Source organism: Clupea harengus, chromosome 7 (assembly GCF_900700415.2).
Source record: "Clupea harengus chromosome 7, Ch_v2.0.2, whole genome shotgun sequence".
Classification (NCBI taxonomy): domain Eukaryota; kingdom Metazoa; phylum Chordata; class Actinopteri; order Clupeiformes; family Clupeidae; genus Clupea; species Clupea harengus.
Genome location: NC_045158.1, coordinates 8,043,332 through 8,065,688, shown reverse-complemented (window position 1 = coordinate 8,065,688; position 22,357 = coordinate 8,043,332). Strand labels below are relative to the sequence as shown.

The 22,357-nt window shown below is 41.1% G+C and overlaps 3 protein-coding genes and 1 long non-coding RNA gene across 4 annotated transcripts; all 4 read right to left on the bottom strand.

The window, feature by feature from the left end:
• Positions 1-334: 334 nt before the first annotated feature.
• Positions 335-10,513, bottom strand: man1b1b (mannosidase, alpha, class 1B, member 1b). Its single transcript, XM_012816023.3, has 14 exons — positions 9,990-10,513; positions 9,102-9,259; positions 8,699-8,807; positions 8,452-8,570; positions 7,772-7,911; positions 7,388-7,500; positions 6,088-6,267; positions 5,748-5,896; positions 5,330-5,518; positions 4,871-5,061; positions 3,875-3,995; positions 3,365-3,559; positions 3,018-3,149; positions 335-2,792 (listed from the first exon to the last, which is right to left on the bottom strand). The coding sequence occupies exons 2-14, from the start codon at positions 9,201-9,203 to the stop codon at positions 2,568-2,570; spliced, it is 1,965 nt and encodes a 654-aa protein (XP_012671477.2). The 5' UTR covers positions 9,204-9,259; positions 9,990-10,513; the 3' UTR covers positions 335-2,567.
• Positions 10,514-11,265: 752 nt separating this feature from the next.
• si:dkey-61l1.4 (collagen alpha-1(III) chain) lies at positions 11,266-14,192 on the bottom strand. Its single transcript, XM_042708173.1, has 4 exons — positions 14,181-14,192; positions 14,025-14,102; positions 13,626-13,808; positions 11,266-13,211 (listed from the first exon to the last, which is right to left on the bottom strand). Exons 1-4 carry the CDS (start codon positions 14,190-14,192, stop codon positions 13,056-13,058), a joined length of 429 nt encoding a protein of 142 aa, XP_042564107.1. The 3' UTR covers positions 11,266-13,055.
• Positions 14,193-15,359: 1,167 nt separating this feature from the next.
• LOC116221003 lies at positions 15,360-16,097 on the bottom strand. Its single transcript, XR_004163964.2, has 3 exons — positions 16,044-16,097; positions 15,900-15,917; positions 15,360-15,614 (listed from the first exon to the last, which is right to left on the bottom strand). It is a non-coding gene; the product is annotated as an uncharacterized LOC116221003 (long non-coding RNA).
• Positions 16,098-17,785: 1,688 nt separating this feature from the next.
• On the bottom strand, positions 17,786-22,303 carry LOC105889898 (collagen alpha-1(IX) chain-like). The gene is made up of 15 exons (XM_042708172.1): positions 22,129-22,303; positions 21,721-21,828; positions 21,341-21,394; positions 21,115-21,168; positions 20,507-20,560; positions 20,222-20,329; positions 20,058-20,111; positions 19,589-19,696; positions 19,434-19,487; positions 19,245-19,298; positions 19,098-19,151; positions 18,877-18,930; positions 18,611-18,718; positions 18,025-18,515; positions 17,786-17,840 (listed from the first exon to the last, which is right to left on the bottom strand). Exons 1-14 carry the CDS (start codon positions 22,177-22,179, stop codon positions 18,381-18,383), a joined length of 1,050 nt encoding a protein of 349 aa, XP_042564106.1. The 5' UTR covers positions 22,180-22,303; the 3' UTR covers positions 17,786-17,840; positions 18,025-18,380.
• Between the last annotated feature and the right edge of the window lie 54 nt (positions 22,304-22,357).

Below are 22,357 nucleotides of genomic sequence, written 5' to 3'. Positions count from 1 at the left end.
GGGAAACGACGGCTACGCATATAACCCAAGGAGGTGTTAAAAAGAAAACTAAGCACCAGATGATGGATACAATGATGCTGGTAACCGAGAACAGGAGTGGCAACACCTTTCGCTGCTCTAGATTGTGGAGCATGTTGGATGAACAGATGGGAGAGGGTTTGAAGTGTGAAGAGTTAATATGCATCAGCACACAGGGCTCTCCTGCAGGCAGTCTACATTACCATCAACTAGAAGCACGTACAAAACAATTGGTTGAGAAACTGGTTTGGAAATACAGTTGGAATTAATCTAGCACGAGTGTTGAATATAATAATACCAAATTGAAGAAACAACAAAAGCGTAAGGGTTCCTTTTTATTCATTTCTTGACATAAAACATTTGATATGTACACAGCTTCATACAAAGCTGATATAACATAAAAATACAAGACACCAAACCCAGGGTCTCTTCTCCCAGAGGCACAAACAACCTCATATTAAAGTTACCAAATTACATTAATATTACAATCAGCATGAGGGAAACAATTTCTCTGGTAGACATTACTCTGGTAGACAGCTCAAAGAATGAAATGTTTCTTCCTTTAGCAAATGAATTAACTGGCAATCATTTGAAAATAAACAAGGAAAGAATGTCTGGGCACATCTGGTTTCTGACTAATGAAATGATGGACTCGTCGGCCTCGTACACAAATTCATCATTAATGTAGTTACAGAGAAGGCAGAGAAGAAGCCCTTGAATATGTGTGTTTTTAAGTTTTTTCCTCAATGTAACAAACATTAAAAAAGTACAGTGATTCTAACATTGAAAAATATACCCAAGAGGAACTTTTTTTTTTAACAGATATGTCAAGAGTCAAATATATTATACTTTTGCAGTGTTGGTCAGTGGACTAAAAAAATGCTTTGATTAATAAAAAAAATGACTTCTTACTTGGAGTCATTCGCAACTGAATATCTCCCTTCAGTTCACAATGCCTATCTGGAATCTTAAGGTTTTGTGTCCCACCCTGAATCGGAATTCTTTATATTGAATATTTGTAGCAAACAATTCATAAATCAGTCTGTGTTCTGATAAAAATGTTATTTTAAATTATAACAGTCAAAATATACATACAACTTTTGACAATGGTTCCCATACGGAATATCTTCCAATGCTGCTTAGAATTTTGTGAAAGGCACAAGTGTAACATGTTCTCAGTTAGATCAGTCATAGGAGATATGGACTAGTAGCTTAGCCCTTACAGCTACAGCTGTAATAAATTAAACATTTTAAATCATCCTCTGGGAACTACCTAAAAGCCGCATCAAGCTGTATACCCAAACCTGATTACCATCTTTATATCCTTTTCTCCATGAAAGAGTACATGTCAAATTTAAACATTCAAAAACAAACAACCCTATTAAACAGAAATGTCTCACCACCTCGAAAGACAGAATGTGCTGTTGACGGCGTCTGAGATTCATTTCCAGTTTTCATCTAGTACAAACTTTGAAGCTGAAATTCTAAATTCCAGGAAAGCAACAAGCTAGACAACATCGAATCACACAATACAGAAAGAAAATAGATAACATTCCCTGTACTTTGTACTGAGAAGACATTCATGATTTGAAATAGAACTCTTAGGTTGATATGGTCTCTAAAAAGTAGTAACTCTTGGGGGAAAATATAGCTATGGATTGATATACACATACACATCAAAACGGCACCAGAAAAAAATAATAGTCGATCCACAGACTGAGTTTAAGTAATCACAGGAATGGCAGTGAATGGTGGAAAACATTACTCATCTTGATACAGAAATAAATACGTCTGTCAAAATCGAATCAACGACATTAAGGAATGTAAAGTCTTAAATACTGTGTACTAAAACGAAACCACACAAATGTCCGCTACACCATCAGATGGACAAACATGGACAGACAACAACAGAAAAGCACATTTGGGTTCACACAAATGAGATAGCAGCACATCCCTCAAACTCAACACCACGCCCGAACACAATCACCTGGTGCATATAGGCTTAGTAGAAAACAGATTTCACAGTAAAAAAAAAAACATCATTTGGCTTCCCGTGGTCATTTGAAATCAGAGCCCATGTTCTAACGGATGGCTGGAAAGTATTGTGATTGGGTCGGCTTTCCACCCGGCCGACACCTCTAGGACTTCATGACTCTTCTAGTCTTCCACTAACCGGATGCACCAGCCTTACTTCTACCAGAAAGAGGAGAAACTGCAGCCTACTGCCTGTAGTTAGCACCTCTCAGCTATAGGCCCAATGACAACATGACAACTTACACAAACCACAGCATGATAAACTTCCACAAGTGTAGCACTTAAAACTGCTTGAGATCCATTATCCATTATTTTGTATTTACTCTATTACATGAGGCATTAATCCCAGAGAGAGAGAGAGAGAGAGAGAGAGAGAGAGAGAACAATAACCCTATTGAGACGGCAGTTTTGCAACAAGGTTATCAAAACAAAGAAAAAGAAGCGGAACAGTGGTGCAGTCTGAGCCCTGAGATAGAGGTGTGAGAGTTCGTAAGGGTCCCTCCCCCGCACACTCATCAGACGCTCACCGTCGCCCCCTCCGTCTGAGGCCAGATGGGCAGAAGGTGGGCTTCGGTGTTGAAGACGTATTTGTCCAGGCTAATGAGGTCAAAGTTGTCGGAGAACAGCAAGTAGAGGTACTTCAGCGTCTCTCCCAGGAAGAAGCTCTCCATCTTGTCCCGCGGACTTGGGTACTCGGGATCTCGGACGTTGTTTATAGAAGTGTAGCCACCTGTAGGAACCTACAAGGGCAATAAAAACAAAACAAAATCCATTCTTCATATGGTTAAACCTACGAGTAGCAATAACAAAACAAAGGTGTAAACACTGAGGTCCCGAGAAGAACCCAGAATTCAAATGAATTCAATCACTCACCCACACACAAGAGAAAAGCTCATAAATGTCTTGAAAATCTCAAGTCTGTCAAGTTGTTAGAAGGAAAATGAAAAAATGGATGTTGAACTCACTCTAGTATACTTATTGAAGTTCTGGAGGATTTCCCATCCCCATCTCTGGTACTTCTTGTCCTTGGTGAACCTGTACAGGTAGAACAGGCTCTCCACTGTCTCCGGCCGCAGGAGGTTATGTCTGTCTGCAATCTAATGGTAGAGTACTTAGTAGGTAGTACAGCGTGGAAGCAAGTTACCCTCGTGCTGCATGATACATGAGACTGCACTGACGATCACACATCCTGCACTAAAGCAAAAGGCCTGTTTCCCAAAGGGAAATGCATGAAAAAAAAAAACTCCCTGTATTGTACACCAGTCTTGATTTAAGTGATGATAAATGTAGTTATGGATATAAAAATCCCTACCTTGACATCGATGTCCTGAGCGCTGCCTGAGTGCGTGTTGAAATGGACGATCTCGGGGCTGAGGCCTGTCTCCATCTGGACGTACATCTGGTAGCAGCCCTCCATCAGCTGCTTGGCCAGCTCCAGGTGCTCTGCTGGCAGGCCGTGGTGGTGGCCCAGCGCCAGCGTGCCGGGCAGGAAGCAAACGAGATGGTCCTGAGAGAGAGAGAGAGAGAGAGACACTGAGTGAAAGATCAGTTTGTATTACCAATTAAACACAAGTATTCCAGAGTAATTTATGAACAGTCCCCTCCCCCACGCACCATTTCTCCCACATCAGAGCCACATTATCAGTGAGTGTATGTGTGTGTGTGTGAGAGAGATAGAGTGAGTGAGTGAGTGAGTGAGAGAGATTCATTGAAATCAGACAAAATTAGAAAAATCAATGATGACATAAGCCACTGCCACAGATCATTCCACCTGTGAAAAGAACAAATGTCAAAGGAAAGCTTAACAGAACTCCAGACCAACCATTTTGGAGCTGAAGTGGCCGTGGGAGAGCTCCCCGACAAACATGAACCCAGACGGAGAGGAACGGTTCAGAAGGTGCTTCTTCACCCCCTCCAAAGCCTGCAGGTAGTCCTCCAGTAACCTGCGTGGACATAGCAGTCAGCCTGATTAATGGAGTCTACACAACCCTTTCACTAACTACAAGCACAGGCAATCATGGAACACAAATGGCTGTTTTAGCTTTGTTAAGTGCAGGGTAACGGTAATGAAGAAAACATTTGGTCAGGACATATCATCATGACAGCAAATCATTTAAGCACTTGCTGAAGAAGAAAAAAGCAAGCTTAGTATGACTTCAAAATAAGTAAGCAGTCAGCAGTCTTTTTCAAGGCATTGCTATTGTGACTGTCCAATATAAACCAATATGATATGCTGACAGTTAAAAAGCCACAGTTAGAAAGTGACAGATGTGACACAGTTAAAAGCAGGCGGCAGCAAAGTGGACAGATGCTAAAAACAGCCACAAAATATAGCGGAGAGATTGATGAAAGCTACAGGAGGATGAAAGCCTGACAAATAGTCTACAGACAGTATCCAATCTGATGAGACAAAATGACAGGCAGCCAAGGCAGAATGACATCAAATACAGAGACAAGAATGGCAGGATATGCAATCCAAATTAAGGTCCCCAACCTCTAGTTGATATATGCCATTCATAAGGGCTTCATCCCCCTCCATTACAATCAGCAAATTCCTCTCGCTAGAACAGACTGTGTATGAGTAGGGTGCAGTTGGGTTAACCATGATTGCCATTTTGTCCAATGCTTTCAGACAGATGACTCAATGCTTGGTGGGGAGGCTGCATACGTGAGAGGCTTTAAAACGCATCTCACCAAATGAAGTGCCGTCACCTCGGGCTAAGAGACGGGCTAAGCCGACAGGGGTGGGGGGGACGGGGGGGGGAGAGAGGCTGAATGTCACGGTGGAACGATCCTGAACGGCGTTGTTTGAACTCACTCGGTTTCCTTCTTGCCGCCCTGGATCCACTGCTTGAGCAGGTACTCGTAGTAGCTGTCGGCGCGGGCGCCCAGCGTGAACACGCCCAGGTGGGTGAACTGCCCGCTATTGGTGTTTATGAACATGGGCACCAGGCCGTCCTGCTTGCCCTCCAGCTTGTGCACCCGCTTCATGACCTCGTTCACAGCCATCTGGGAGGTTACAGTCCAGCAACACGTGAGTGAATCCTAGATCGCATCTCTTCATCGTAATGGTTTTAACTACTCAAGAATTAAATATACTTCTCTTGTTTAACATTCAACACAGTTAATGGTTTAGATCTCAGTCAACACATGGACAGACACAATGCGTGATTCTTTTGTAACGTTAAATAAAAAGGACTTTGCTTGGCGGTCACTGGAGACAGAAGGCTTGGAGGAGCTTAGGAGTAACAGTCCATAAAGGTCCATCACACTCTACCTGGTATCGGGGTTCCTTGGTGAGGCGACTCAATTCTCGGAACTCCAGCTGGATGCTGGTAACCTCGGCGACTGTGCTATCAGACGTCCAGCGGGGAGGGTGGGCTGTTCCTGCCCCAATGTTTACATCCGAGTATGGAATTTTGGAAGGTGTGTTGAATGCTGGCATCAACCTGGTTCCAATGTCAATCTGCAAGGGTGTTAAAGCAATGTATAGTTATATGCGTCTTCTTCATTAATTTCCCCTTATACATTAATATCTGTACCTTTGTTTTCATATCATTCCCCTACCAGAAGTAAAAGCTGCTACAATTTCATCATTCTGAATCAATTAAATCCCTGCCTCACTCCGAGTAATGTGTGACACAGACAGAAGTGTGGAGGGAGCAGTGATGGCACCCGGCTGCCTCCTGACTCACAGCTTTGTCGAGAAACAGCGAGTCCCCCGTCAGATGGTACGTGCTGAGCAGGCCGCCCAGGATGCGGATGGTGCTCTCAAACAGATTAACGTCCACATTCTTGTTGAAGGAAAGCTCTGTCGCAACCCACTTCTTAGCTTCTTCAAATTCTACAGGAGGAAAAAAAAAAAACGACTCTTGAGTCTTCATTCCAAAAATAACTTCACTTGGCTCACCAAAAACAAACTGTCATTCATGTCGTTTACTTTCTAGTACAGCAATTCAGTAACCAGAAGTCATAAATAGACATCTACCCAGCTGCCAATCCAAGCAACAATTTAGGGGAAACACTGTTTGTTACCTTCTTTTAGGTCCAAGATCCACATAGTGTCCAGTGAATCGATCAGGGTCAAGCCCAGGCCAAACCACTCTCCGTAGGACTTGGAGAGTGGCTTTAGCTCGTCGTGACCCCAGGCAAACTCTTTGTATCCCTTCCAGGCGTGCCTAAATGCCTCCTTCACTGCCTCCAGTCGAACTGACTCTGAAACACAGATGCACCAGCTAGTGAGGGCTTGAGGAGACGCAGGACTCATTCTACTCTATGAATAACACAGCAACACAGAAAAGCCACAGTACAAGGTACATAAAGCTGGACTAAAGCAAAGCTTGATGTTATTACCGAACTATAGAACAACTTGGTTTCAAGGCAAAACATTGAAGTTGTCACAGCTCACTGATAGAAAATAATGTATTATTTAAAAATGACCTCTCTAGGCCCATGATTAAAGAAACCACAACGAATTAACCCTCATCATTAACAGGCCTGTTTTATAATGGATGTGAATGGGAACAAGTGCGACCCATTTTGGGGCTTTTGACATTTGTAGAAAAGCTTGTGAGCTTATGTCACACAAAAAACCTGCACCGTCTTCTGTGGCTTCCCCTCAGTCAAATGCAATGTTTAATATAGTATAGTTCAATAACACTATGTTCTTACAGTTATGGTTGGAAATATATAATTAAAAGATTTTTCAGGTATTTCCAAAAGTTTCTGACCCGAGTTATCTGAAGTTCTGGAAAAAATACGCTGATGTATACAAATAATTCCAAGATGAGGATGTAGACCTAACATCAAACTACCAATACAGCCCAAAACATTGATGCCATTTATGTCGCTTTAATTAATGTCCATCTGTAGTCAGGAAGAGTCGCCATTTGTTTTAGCAGTTCCTTTTGGCTAAGCTTGGCTAAATAATTCCCTTGTAACACAATAAATTAGAACTTATCAGCCAATCAACATTCTGCTTCACAAAGGAGCCTTACGACCACCTCAGCCTTCAAATCTCTGAGCCCTTTATGGTAGAGCACTGTTACAAGCAGTGATTCAGGATGAGGTGTTTCTCAGGAGACACTGCCCTGAGGGTATCTGACAGATCCATAGTGCAATTAAACTCCAACAAAAAGTGGAGGCCTCCTTTGGCCCCTCGGGACCTATTTGAGATTTTAGCCCCGTCAGCAGAACCTCGAAGAAGCAGCTCCCCTGGGGGAGGCTACCTGCTACCTACCACCATTCCATAGTGTTTCCCATTCATTCATCCTGAAACATTTTTTCTTAAAACGTGTCCTTTTTCATTAAGGTGTGTACTGTGAGCAATACCGACCTGGTTCCAAGAAGGATGTATCCTCTACTTCTGCATCAGCCTTGCCCTTGTTCTCTCTCTCCTTAGCAGCAGAATCTGTCGCTTGGTCCGCTTCAATCATGGCTCCACGCCAACTGCCGGTGGGATGAAAACACACCCAAACAACTATTACACTCTTTACCGCTATTGGAACTGTAAATCACATGCGATGCACTGTAAGGAATCAGTCACCTGTACTTTCCTTCAAAAGGAAAGGATGTTTTTAAGTTCACAGTGAACAGATCTCGCCTCTGCCTTATTAATACAACGTCCCCCTGGGGAAAGTGTTACTTGCAACAAATAGGACAGCACTCGGACAACACACATACATTTTCACGGGAACAGATCGGTGTTTCACAGTCTCACCTTACAACTGGTTTCCCATTCTCCTCCTGTGCATTCTTTGGCTCAGGCTTCCCTTCTGCCAGCAGGGCTGATGACGAGTTCCCCTTCTTCTGCTGGCGGTTCTGGAGCAGCGGCGGGCCCCGCTTGTAGGGCACCTTCCTCTGAAAGTCGAACAGTTGAAAAGAGGGGGTGTGAGGGAGAGTGGCAGAAAGCCTACATTAGGAACCATGACTAACTTTTCCATGATTTTTCAAGGACCAATGACATTTTCATGACATTTCACGGCCGTAAACAAAATTGCATACTTTACTTTATAGGTTGGGGCTAATTATTGAAAGAATATTAAACAACAACCTTTTCCATTCCTTTTCAATTTAGCTAGTTATGAGGCACTTCAATTGAAATTGAAACTGCATCATGCTGGAGACATTCGCACAGCAAAACATTTCAATGGAGAAGTACAACAACATAATTCATTTCATTAGACCTACATGTTCAACAAAATCAAATTTCATGACTTTCCCAAAACTTTCAATGAATTTACTGAATTTCACATGACTTTTCCAGGCCGGGAAAGAAGGATTTTAAAATTCCATGAACCCTGTGAGACCTGTCTCCCCTCGGGCCTGAGAAAAGAAGGCCAGACTGAAATGTAGGCTCCCTCAGTCTCCTGCAACATTCATAAGCTGTGTCAAACTGACCTCAGAGGGCGGCTCTGGCAGAATGAGCCCAGGCTGTTCCTGCAGCTCCTGGGCGAAGGGCTTCAGACCGCTGTCTTTCTTCAGCTCCACTTCCTCCCTCAAAGCTCTGTCTGAGAATCCTGAAAACAGGTGGGGTCAGAAAGAAGGCAGAGGAGATTACAATATGCACTATGACGAGTGTGAAATAAAAAAAATACAGAGTGGTTGTGGTGTTTGTAATCACTTATGTTAATTCTACACAATGTACCTTTCCAGCGTTCTGTTAGGGAGGGGTATGTTGCGACGCCACAAATCAACAGCAACACCACAATGAAGAGGATCAAGCTGCGCTGTAAACGCGATAGCTGTTTCCATTTCTAGATGGAACAAATCAATGTCATACATGAAAATGTATCTAGTAAGGCTCACACATTGACAGACAGAGGCAACAACTATCTACAGCACACGACCACACAAACAAGGAATACATAACATTACTCAGTTTGGCACACCTACTGTGTTTCTTTAGCCTAGTCTATAGGTGAGTAACCTTCAATAATGTTCAAGTCAGGGGTTAGAAAGAAAGCATGTGACAGTAAGCATCTGATAAGGTTTGCATGCCACCCCTCCCAATCATTCTAAGTGTACAGGTGAGGAAGCCAGTTACTCACTCTCCAGCATGACTGTCGTCGCCACTGCTTTCCATTGGCATAGCCTCTTCCCTGCTCGATAAGGTTTAAGGATACCGATTCCTTTCTTGATGGCGAGAGCATCTCTCTACCCTTTCCAAGGAAAGCTCATACATACGGTGACAAGAACGTCATGCGGGCTGCAAATAAAAGAAAACGAACAGATCTGAGCAGAGAACCACCCACCACAGAGGGTGGTACCTATCAGAGCATTGTGACATCAGTCGTCATCTAACGTTACATAGATTTATTTAAAGAATGACTTACAACATGTTAGTCAACATTCAAACACAATAGGAGTGGTCATGGTCATGACAGAGAATGAGGTCCATTCTTACTTAAACATAGGGAAGACAAAGATGTCACAAGGTTTATCTTATTATAGCTATTCTGGGTTGATAAGCAAAAGGCAGGCTAGCGATTAGTAGCTAACCACTTTTAAGGTTTAAACCCAGTAGCTAGGAAAAGACTGGCAACAAAAGCATGCATAATGTTAAATATCGCTAGTCCTACACAACCAGTTGCCATACTGGGTTAAAGATAGTGAACAGAAAGAACTGGACCCTGAGCATCCAAGCCTAACTTCCTTGCTGTCAGCTTCCAAAAACTGCTCACAACTTCACTCAGCCATCATATCCTGGCTAGCCCAACTTGTGTCATTTTACTTTCAACTTAGCACTAACAACTATAACGCGTAACCCAAAGTAATGTGACTAAGTTAACGTTCACTGTTCACTGAAATCACTAACATAACTTACTGACATACATTTTTACCATAGCTTGCTACCTAGCTTTGAACACCAACTCGGTTATAAACACAGCCTTAGCTTGCTAGCTACGTTAGCTAGCAATTTAAACTGATAACCTTACCTTTTACGATGCTCCTAAGTCCTAAGGTTCTCTCACACACGTAACGTTAGATAATGCCCAAATCATACAACCAATTCCACAGATGCCCGTCAGACTTGTAGAGTAAACAATGGGTTTACAAAAACCTACGCATCCCTTCAGCCAATTTCAAATGTTTCTGACGTGAGCTAACGTTAACTCCCTGACAACTTCGTTAGCTAACATTAACGCTGCAACAATATTTTTTGAAAATCGACACGATCCCTTTGCCGTCAACTCGAAAAAATTCCACTGTGCTTGTCATTGCCATAGCTATGGTCAAAACAACATGAAGATAAGCCACTTTGGAGATAAAAAAAAAAAAAAAAGATATGTTCCGTCAGTTTCCCCTGTACGATTCTGCCTCATGAAGTTCAGCTCTAACGTACACAATACAGGTTTATGTCTTATCGGTAGCTAACACTTGTTCTGTAGCTACAATGTAACACCAGTTCCAGTAGGCTATGCCTTGCTTCATGACAACGCCCCCTCTGTTCACTTTAAGGAAGTGTTCAGCCGTTCGCTAACCTGCAATCAATCTAATCTGCTTTTTTTTCTCTCTCTCTCTCTCTCTCATTTTAGCACATTGTACGCAACCGATTGCCTTTCACAAACAAGTGAAATGTTAACCCGGAGCTCAGGCTCACGCTGAAAGCTCAGTAGGCTATGTGGAAGACACGAAAAATAAAACGTACCTGCGCACAGCTCGGTGTGGATTTAATGGAAATTCAGTAGGAACAGGTGTAAACTCAGCAACTCGATCCTTTTGAAAAATAAAAATGAGTTGGACTGAGTGCCCTATAACTTATTTTATTGTTTATTTGAAATATATACATACACATTTTTGCAGTTATTTAACCATTTCCTGTAAAAAAAAAAAAAAATCGATATATTGCATGTAATTGCGTGATGTAAAACAAGGTTTTATGAAAAGGCATATTGTATTGTAGTTTACAATTCAAAGAACAGTTTTTTTGTCACTGTTTTGTTAAAGCAACAATACGGAGTTCTGTTCCAAAACTAGTAGGCTAACTACCTAAAAGGCATGCAAAAACCTTGCAAACACCACCAAAAGCCCAGCTGACACTGATAGAAGCTTGCCAACACACTAACTGGTGTCTTTTGGCAGTTTAGCTGGAAATGTCATGCGTGTGAAAGCTTTTCTTCCATTTTTGAAGGGTGTGCCAGCCCGTTACACAAAACTACATAGGTCATATCCTGGATGGCTAGTGGGGAAGACACAGGTGTTTATCTGTCCTTCACATGACCATATGCTATCAAAATTAATTTGAGGATGGTACCAAAACTAGTTGCCTATAAAACCATATCTCAAAAAGTGTCAAATTGTTGCATAGTGTTACTTTAACTTTGAAGAGGACTTTAACACTCTTTATAGACTACCAATGAATTTGGACATTTCAAGATAATACTGCAGAAGTTGCTTTTAAAAAGCCGAGAGGGAGAATATGTTATCAGATGGCACCACAGCTGACACCCCTTGACAGTTCTAAAGTGTTATCTAACCTTGAAAGAGCCAAGCATGCCTCCTAGCAGTGAGAAAAATAAATCTTAACCCTGGACATGTAACACCCTGTAAACATCTTGATGGCCAAAATGTATCATCATCTTAGGTTTTTTTATTACTACCGCAAAAAAACAAACAAACAAACAAACAAAAAAAAAAAACAGTTACAAGATGGTATCTGCCATGGCATTTATTGAGGTTAGGAGATGGTATGATGTCTATATAAATTACCAAAATTACCACCATAAATTACAGTAAGATTAGAAAAATATAACTAATATACATCTAAGAAAATGACAGCCCAAAACAAAACAAAACAAATACAAATACAAAAGAAACAGTATTGTCTCAGCCAGCTAAGGCAACCACATCAATGTATACTTCATGCAAAACTTTAGGGGCAATAATTCTGTATGTCCAAAATCTGGATCTGATCCATACGTGATGGGAAACAGCTTAAGTTGAAACATGCCATGTCAAAGCAAGATGGGAGTAAGGTAGAGAACATTGATTGCAATGTCTAGGCATAAAAAGCTCCTAATTTTATGTTTCATAGACAAAGAAACATAGTACAGGTTAATACTAGCTTTAAATGTACGTCATGGAAAGTCTTTTGGGGGTGATCTGTCCCTTTAAAGCTTTTAGATGTCAGTATGTGAAGAAGATGTGTTTCAGCCTTATCATATACACGTTGCCCTAAATGACAACAAGGTATGTGTAAGACAGAATTAACTAATCTTGTGCACAGACAGGGTAATATAAATGATACCTGAACAAAATACAAATGACCAATCTATTTCAGTTAATAATGTACTGTATCATGGCAATGTCAATAGAAATATTAATTGATCAGTTAATAATGTATCCTGGCAATGTCAATAGAAATATTAATTGATCAGTTAATAATGTATCTTGGCAATGTCAATAGAAATATTAACTGCAGTCCCAAGTGGAGGAACCTGTGCTTGTGAAGAAATGTTAATAAAGGGGTAAATGTTGAAAGTTGGACTCTAAAAAAATGTGTGGAATGGTGGTGAGGTTTTGTATTGTTCATCAAAGTTAGCCGTGTCTCTAATTTAGAGCACATTGTTGGAGAGATCTGACACAGATTTGTTCCACAGTTTGCTGGTCATGAACATACCTGATGTAAAAAAGGAAATCCAGCACTTGATAGTACAAATAATCTATACACAATCTAGGCAAAATAACCATAAACATAACCAACATATAAATAAGCACCAGGATCAAGTTTTTAAAGCCTTTGTAAACAAAACCATGTGATAATCTGCTTAAACCAAAATGTAACTGCCACCTGAAAAGTAAGACAAACAGTTTAGAATGTTCAGTTGCCATTTCCTGCTGATATACATGATTTCCTGGTCCCAGACAGTACAAAAAGGCTTCCTTGTACTGTTTCTTTCATTTTCTGCTGTTTCCTAACTCCAGCTCTCCTCTGCTGGAGGGCCAAATGAAAGGCAGTCCTAAACTCAGCTGTCCTCCTGGCCAAGCGTGTGCAATTGGTCCTAACTGAAGCAAACAGGCCCAACAGTGAAGCTGAACTCCTCGATGAGGTCACTGTTGCCAAACAAAGCCAAGTCTCTGATTGGTAGGAGAACCAGGTCGTTGGTCTCAAACTGGAACACAGACTCCTGGGATCCAAGGTCAAATGCTTCAGCAGGCTGTCAGATGAATGAGAGAAATGTTGACTTAAAGAAGCAGACAGTGTTTTTTTATTGTGAAAAAAACTGAAATGTTTCTAATGGCATATATCTGAAGAATGATATATTGTTTCTGTGTCCTCTCTGTATGTATACTTTCATGGGTGTGTGGTTATGCAGATGTTGGCAATTTAGAAGGCCCAGAAATGTAAACAAAAACATCAGAAAGAGAAGCAAAGTGTGCAGAGTGCACAGTAGTATTGAAGAACACTGTTTATATAACAAGCCTTGAAAGTTCATCATTATAAATCTAGATGCATTTTCATTTTTTGGAGAAAAAAAAATGCTTACTGCACCTTTAAAAAGCATTTAAAAGAATAGTTAAGGCAATATGGGGCCATATGATAAAAGCAAGTTCAATGTGAAACAACATACCATACAATCACGTAATGTCCCCACATAACTTTGCCTCCTTGTGTCAGCGAGGAACTTAATCTCCCTCTCTGTTGTTCCTTGCCTGCTGCCTGGCTGGCAGGCGAAGGTTATGTTCTGGCTAGCCAGATTGCTGTTGAGTCTTAGGAATCTCATCTGCACCACGCTGCTCTCAGTGTACTCAAACTACCACAAAGGAAAGAGAGGATTGTTTTACAAACATCAGATCGGAGTTCAGAATAAACCCAACAGGGTAGGTAGACATGGCCAAAGAAAAAACCTCTTGTTCCACACAGTTCTGTTCCTTGCCTTGTAGAGCTATATAAAACTGTATTACTGCGGTGCTGTGCTTAATAACCTTTGCCTGAGGGCTGAATCGTTTTGGGGTTGTTTATGGCCTACCTGAAAGCCATCTTTTTTGGTACTCAGCCACTGAAATGAATCTGCATCAGAGTCCTTCAGCCAGGCTTTTAGTGGTACCTGCAAGGGAATAAGAGGTGCTTGTGTTTTACACCAACGGCAATAAACCAATTGCCTGAAAGTTGTCAGATATAACACCGGTGTGTTCATGCACTAGGGTGCAGCAGCATGGAAATATGTATAGAAACACTATTCATAAATTACGTGCAAGGAAATTATTTCGTTTATTTAAATTAAATAACATGCTGACAATTCAACAATTTTATTAGATTACTATGTAATTATCAATAATTCATTCACTCTTGTTTGCTAAATATAGGTTGTAGATCAAGAGAACAAACCAGTGTTTCAATTGTTTGGAAAAACTTCTGTCAAAATGTGGATGTCAAGTTGCATCAGATTCTCATTGCTTACTGCCTGAGGCAACATGTGTTGGAGATCACAGATGGTACCTGAGGGTGCAGTGGAGACAGGCATGTTTTTCCACCTGAGGCCAAGTCACAATAGACCAAAAGGGCATCAGCAGGATTGCCCTGATTCGGGTCAATGTAATACATCCCTGAAACAACAAGACTAAATGAAGGTTTGCACATCATCCAATTCACCATTCTACAGTAGCCCCAAAACCAACCAGAAAATACAAATTAAACAAACAAGCAAAAAACACAACAGAGAGTTAGACAGGACTCCTTGTCGGATTCTGACCACTAGTGAAGTTGGGCTGGGATAGCCACAGCTCAAGGCAGCTGGTGGCTGGATGCTCTTTGGTGCCCTCTGGTGGATCTAAAAATAAACGCAGGTCCTGTTGTAGGGACTCCAGTAAGGTTCTGATCAGAGGATAGTTGGGCTTGTCTGACAAGTACATGAGGTCCTGAATAGGATGACCAGAAAACAACATGGGATTGCTGATTAACATAGCAGAGAATGCACACCACAAGAGTGACATACGGTTCAATAAAAAAATAGATCTATTCTACACAGATAGTAATTTAAATAGCAGGCCTGTCTCCATGAGAGGTAAGTAAAATAAGCTAGCAAAATGAAGTAAAATAAACAACTGTGCCTGAACTAAAAATGTAAGAAACAAAAGAAACAAAGGTAATTTTCTACATAATTTTCACAGAATATAACACCAGCAACACATGATATCAAAACATGATCACCGAGGAAAACTGAAAACTTTTTAACAACCTCACTGATTGAAGTACATAACACATTGGAGTTTCTTTGCCACTCCAATCTGTGTTAAACTGTGATTATCGACATGGTGTTTAAATGCCAGTTAAACAGTTCTCTGTGCTCAAGTTGGACTGGCCTCATCATTTTTCAATCACAAATGAAAGCTAAAAGCACTTGACATGCCTTCAGTTGTGTTACTGTGAAGTTCAAAGACATCCCAGGGGGTCCTGGAGCTCCTGGTAGCCCCTAGATGAAAAAAGAAAAGGAAAACCCCACACACTTTACACATTAATATGATCCATACAGAGGATACATGATGACAACAGGATATGTACTCACAGGTGATCCTCTTCTCCCCTTTGCGCCTTGTTGTCCTATATACCCTTTTAGACCCTGTGGAACACAAAAACTTTTTTTTTACCAACAATACATGTATATGGTGAAACATGTATTGTACATGTAAGTATGCATAGTCTACCCTAAAGGTATTTTTAAGTGCATGGATAAGGTTATTTGTAATTTTTCATCAGTTGACTAATGGAAGAAACTGCATCTATTCTATATGCATAGATGCATCAATATCTAAATCTATAACTGCATCTTGCATCTCTGCATAAGGTGGTACAATGGTGCCCCAGTTTTGATCCATTTTATCTATTGATGAGAGTGAAGGCATACCTTTTCACCAAACAACCCCTGTAGTTAAGAGAAAGAGACACTTCAGATCAGTACAAATCAGCTCTGCCACCAATAAAACTGGACAAACGTTGAGGTAAAAATGTCTCAAATTGATAATGTGTTGAATATGTACAACAATCTTACAGGCATGCCAGGCAGACCTGGGTCTCCCCTTCTTCCAGGGGGGCCAATATTCCCCTGAAAGAGAAACACAGCGAATTCAACACAGAAATTGATTGACACTAATTGTAAATGTGATATGAAATCATAAAATGTCTTGACAGCAAGAACAGCCCAGTACCTGCTCTCCTTTGGACCCACCCTGTCCAGCATTACCCAGAAGGCCCCGCCTTCCCTGAGAGAAGATGTCTCAGTATCAGAGGAGCAAAGGTTTACCTGAATATATATATATATATATATATATATATATATATATATATATATATATAAAACGTTCTACAATATGCCATGATATGCCACAAGCAAATATTTACTCTCAATGATCATGTTCGATTTAAATATTTAATATAGTGCTGCGGTACCTCCAGTCCCTGACCGCCTGGAGGACCTAGCAGGCCCATCATCCCCTTCTCTCCCTTCAGAAAAAAGGGTGTGTGAATAGGTCATATGAAAATGCAAATAATTCTTGGATGAGTGTAGTTATGTCCTGGTCATACCTCCACACCCTTCTTTCCACTCCCTCCCTTCTCACCACGGATGCCTGGTGTACCCTAATACCAGAGAGGAAAAGAGATTTGGATAAAAAGGGACAAATGCATTTCATACTTCTCCATAATTACAGTTTAGTATAATTACAGTAGTATAATTATATAGTATATCAGTTTTTTCCTCTTCCAATTACCTGTATTTAACAGTGGCGAAATTTGGGTTTGGACTTTTATGACACTGCGGTATGTACCTGCACTTCATGACAACATACACGTACTGTGTATTACTTACGTAAGGTCCTTGTCTTCCTGGAGGTCCAGTCTTCCCCATGTCTCCCTGTTTACCCTGTACATAACATGGTCATCAAAGCAGATGGTTTATTCATGTTGGCATTGTTCATAACCATGTCCACCCTTTAACACATCCCTGTATCTTAGGCATAAGTATTTTCAAAAATGAACCAACTTTAATATCTGTATGTTTGTTCATTGTAATGCTGTATTCTCAAACCAACAAAGGATGAGATGACGCAGGACATCCTGTAACAGTATGAGATAATACCATGGTACTTTTCGTTTTGCATAATTTACTATCCTACTTTGTCTGTCTTTATTTGACCCAGAGGAGAACAACAGAATCTCGTCTCATAGGTTGAAATATATTAGATATGCATAGAGGCTTAGGGACCACTTACAAAGCGCGTTGTGTTATTGAGGTCACAGCAGCACCTTGGGCAATAACAGATTTAAATGCTCAGCGGCCACTGAATCCTCAAACCCACTGAGGATTATATGCAAACTAAAATGCCAGCAGAACTGCACGGACCACCTACTGCCTGAACCTGGCTGATGTGAACATGGACTTTCTTCATGCAGTGAAAATCATATTTTTTGCATCTGCTTAAATAAAAAGTTCCAAGGACTTCCTTTAATGTGTCCTACCTTTCCCCCCGGTATCCCTCTGAGGCCTCTGTCTCCAGCTGTACCCCTTTTCCCCTTGGAGAAAGGTTAAACATTTTCATTGCATACAACACAAGATATTGTGATAGAATGAAGCAGTGATAGCACTGTCTTGCATACAAGACAAGATATTGTGATAGAATGAAGCGGTGATAGCACTGTCTTGCATAAAAGACAAGATATTGTGATAGAATGAAGCTGTGATAGCACTGTCTTGCATACAAGGCGAGATGCTGTGATGAATGCTGTCTTCTCTTACCCATGGTCCACCATGACCCGTTTTTCCTGGCCGTCCATCTCTACCATCTTTACCCTGAAAGTCAGTGTACATATAATGTTATGGACCTATGTACCATCATATTGCTCAGTTGCTGTTGTTAAAGTAATCCTTGAGGATAAGTGATAATCCTGACAATACGTGCACCTGGAAGGATACACTAATGATTCCCCTTTGACAAGAGATTAAAACAGACGGTAGAAAGGCCGTGTTTTGTCACCTTTTGTCCTTTCAGACCTTGTCTGCCCTCAGGTCCTGTTTGGCCTTTCCGTCCCTAGAAGTGTCAGTAGATTTCCTGTTAATCATTCTGCATTAGTGCCACTTCTGTGGTCCAAGGGATATAAGTGATATGAGCGAGCTCATTACTGATGAAATGTACTTGCCTGAGGTCCTGGAGGACCAATTGGTCCGTCAGCCCCTATCTCACCTGGAGTTCCCTACAAGAGGGTAATTTTACAGTCACACACCACTTTTATTTCAAATCTGAAGATAATATCTGATATAACGGTGTTTTGATTGCATACTGTTGGGATATAATTGAACGATTCCTTTACTGCCACCGCGATGCAACCTATTTCAATAGCTACAAAACAGGTAATTGCCTGTGAAAACACTCTTCTGGCCTTCTGACCTGATGTGTAATGAGATATTTAGTACCTCTAATCCAGGAGGTCCTTGAGATCCACTCAATCCAGGTAAACCCTCTGGTCCCTGAACATGGACACAATAGCCACACTGCATTAAGACGCTGGGTTTCTACTCCATCAGACAGATTAATAGCAGAGCAGCTGATAGATGCCCATTACCATCTCTCCTGGCTCCCCTTTCTCCCCTGTTTCGCCTCGAGTCCCTTCCGATCCAGAGAAACCCTTTGGGCCAAGTGCGCCATGTTGCCCTGGTCGCCCAATCAGACCCTATGACAGCATAGCTGTGTTAAAATGACATTCTACCGTTTATATGAACTAAAAGATGAAGTTAACTAACACAGTTTTAATATAACATTATTTTGCCATGTCATGACATACATATAGAGATCATATACATGCTGCCTTTTCCCTATTAGCATTCTTACCTTTGGTCCTGGGCTACCAGTGTTCCCTTTTATCCCCCTGTTCCCTGATGGCCCCTTTACAATAGAGAGTACAACAGATAGGATAAGAACAGATAAGACACTAGTGGTAACTGTGTTGTAACATCTTGACATCAGACAAAACCCCTGGACATTTCCCATTTTTAATTTCTCTGCATTAATTTAAATTATTAGATAATTATGTAAAAAAAGAGAAGCAATACCTGTTGACCTAAATCCCCAATGATACCAGTTACACCTCTTGATCCTGTGTCCCCCTAAACAAGAATACATCATTACATTTGTTTAGTAGCAACAAAGGAACAGAGGAAGATATGTGCTGAAAATGCATTTGCTAGTGTGTGGGATACCTTCTGCCCTGGAGGTCCATCAGGCCCTGGTGACCCCCTAGGACCTGTAACACCCTGCAGGTTGAAGCAAATCTTGTAAGACAAATCTCATTAGACAGCCTTAAATATTATCCTAGCCTACAACCATAGATGGTAATCATTAATCGTCATTCATGATATGAAGCAGTCAGCGATCCAAATAAAACCAACCTCTAGTCCTGCCAAGCCTGATGGTCCCCTTTCCCCCATGAACCCAACCTCACCCTGTAGAACAATGCATCACACATTTTGGCATAAACATAACTGTTTGTATTAAGATGTGTGTAGTTTAGATTAAATCTAAGTGTTAATCTTGAATTACTCACAAGCAGTCCCGCGTGGCCCTTGTCTCCTTTAATGCCCCTCTCTCCTTTTACCCCAAACACTCCTGAAAACCCAGGCAAACCAGGAAATCCTTGTGTCCCTGAATCCCCCTTGAGATAAGAGACATGACCATAGTCAGGGCCATGTCAATATTTTTATACTGTAGACGGTCACACTTTCAACATTTTTACTGAAGGTCATCATGGGAAAAGCGAAATACATGAAACAAAACAAGTCAAAAACAATAAAACAGAACCGGACATAGATTTTATGTTGTACAAGAAGGAAGACATTAAACTATTTGTTTGATAACAGAATAAAAACAAACACGTTGAACGCTGAAAGTGAAAACAGTTAAGCAGCCTCATTCAATAAATGCCTTAAGACATACACAGATGGAAACAAACTACATGTCCAATAAAACAACTACCATTCTTATACATCTAATACAATACTTTACGCAATATTTACTTTTTTTCCTTTTGGACCTCGTTCCCCTATATGGCCAGGAACACCAGCAGCTCCCTATAACACAAAATCATCAGACACAGTAGTGCAGTAACAGGCAGCAGTTATGGTGTGATGGAATGATCATCAGGACACTAAGGAAATGTGGGAAGGGAAACAAAGCTGACCTCTTTCCCCCGCGGTCCTGGCTCTCCCAGATGGCCTTGGATGCCCTCTAGCCCACGATCTCCAGGAGGTCCCAGAGTTCCAGGCCTTCCCAATGGGCCAGGGTCTCCCTATGATTCATTCATTAAGGTGAAAACCACACAAGTATAGAATATAACCCAACTGTTTAACTGATTACATGGTTCCAGAACATTGTGATAAAACAGGTGGATATGTCTGAAACAGTCTATTACAACGACTGACAGTGTGATTTTCAGTTTAGTAATGAGTGAATAAATTCCCCCTACCTGCTCGCCTTTTTGTCCTGGTGGCCCCTCTTCTCCAGCACGACCCGGAAGGCCCTATGAAACATAACTTTAACTGCTGTTACCATGCAACGTGAAGTAACATAAAACACTAGATTGAGGCAAAATACAATGAGATGCAAGGTAATCTACATGCATTGCATAATAAACATAGTGTTTACATTGTAGCTATATTTTTCTCTGTAGATAGCAGATGGGTGTTGTAGCAGCCAATAATATAGTAACCACCATTTTCGTTCTTAATGTAATAAAAGCTGATAATGTAATATATTACCAATAATGTAATACAATTTCAAAACCAATAACGTGATAACGTATTGCCCATACTGTAATAGGTTAATACATTATTGTCTGGTGATTATATTATTAGCTGGGTTTAAAAAATACGAAGAAAATAAAATGTAATAAATGGTGCCGATTGGTTCAGAACCTTTTTTACATTATTGGTAAGTTATTACTTTATCATCTTTTATTACATTAAGAATGAAAAAAAATACATGACATCATTGGCAGCTATTACATGGCTGCTACAGCTGTTTAAGAAAAATATTATCTGATTCGTCTCTGAGTCAGGAATAGACCTCACTGACCTGTTGACCGTCCAGACCAGTAGGACCAGCGTCTCCAGGAGGTCCCAACATTCCCTGTGGAAGAGTTGTTCACATAATTGATTGCATAATTGCACATAATTGAACTCTCACTACAGATTAGTATTGCTAATTCATAGACCATTATTCAATAATCTTGGTGTAACTGCCATTTTATTACACATTTTATAAAAATACAACCTACTTGGGAACTTATAGACAGACTTACCCTTTCACCCTTTTCCCCTGTTTGTCCCATCAGTCCATCAATGCCTGCTTTACCCTACGAGACCATGGATTAGATGCAATTATTTAAAGAACTGAGGCTGAATGAGTCAAAGACTGCAAGTTACTGCATTATGGTACAACTCAATGTCTCCCTATACTCACTACAGTATAGGAGTCATCATAATTTAAAGTGACTTTCAGTACAGTGAACTCATTCATATTGTATGAGCGTTCCCTCCAAAAGGAAACTGATACATTGTTATTTCTGGAACCATGTTATACCACCTGAGTGGAGCTATAATACCAGTGCATATATAATTGATACCACTGAGACGTGAGGAAAGTGTAGTGACAGCAGAGAGTTGTGTAATACCCACTCACTAGCAATCCAACAGGTCCTTCTGGCCCAGGCGCTCCCAGGGGCCCTGGGGATCCTGGAGGACCTCCTTTCCCCATCATTCCCACAGTACCTGGCAGGCCAGGAGGACCCTACAACCCGGAGAGCAGATACATGTACAGAGGATAGGATTTTTAGGATTTTGTGTTTTGAAGGAGTTGTCTGAAACCTGCTCAGACTGAACACTGGACACATTCACAATGTTCAGAGAATTATACATTGGGTGGGTAGGCCTTTACATTATGATTACATTATGATCCACTGTCTTCTGATACATTGTTTATGAAGGTGGCAATGAATGGCGCTGCTGGACTATAGTCTGTCATGTCTTATTGAAACGTTGGCACCCAGTTGCATCAATCTGATGCAATGCACGGAACTGAGCTACTCACAGGTACACCCTGAACTCCCCTGGGCCCTGGCTCTCCCTGGTGGCCCTGCATGAGAGTCAGAAATAACAGGCTTTGTTTTTGCTCAGGTTGCACCTGATGAAGCAGTCTGCAAAACAACAACAGTTTTTTATGGCAATTCACTCACCTGAGGTCCCCGAGACCCTGCTTCACCACCGGGCCCAGATAAACCCTGGAGAATGCACATTTTATTAATGATCTCAGGAAATCA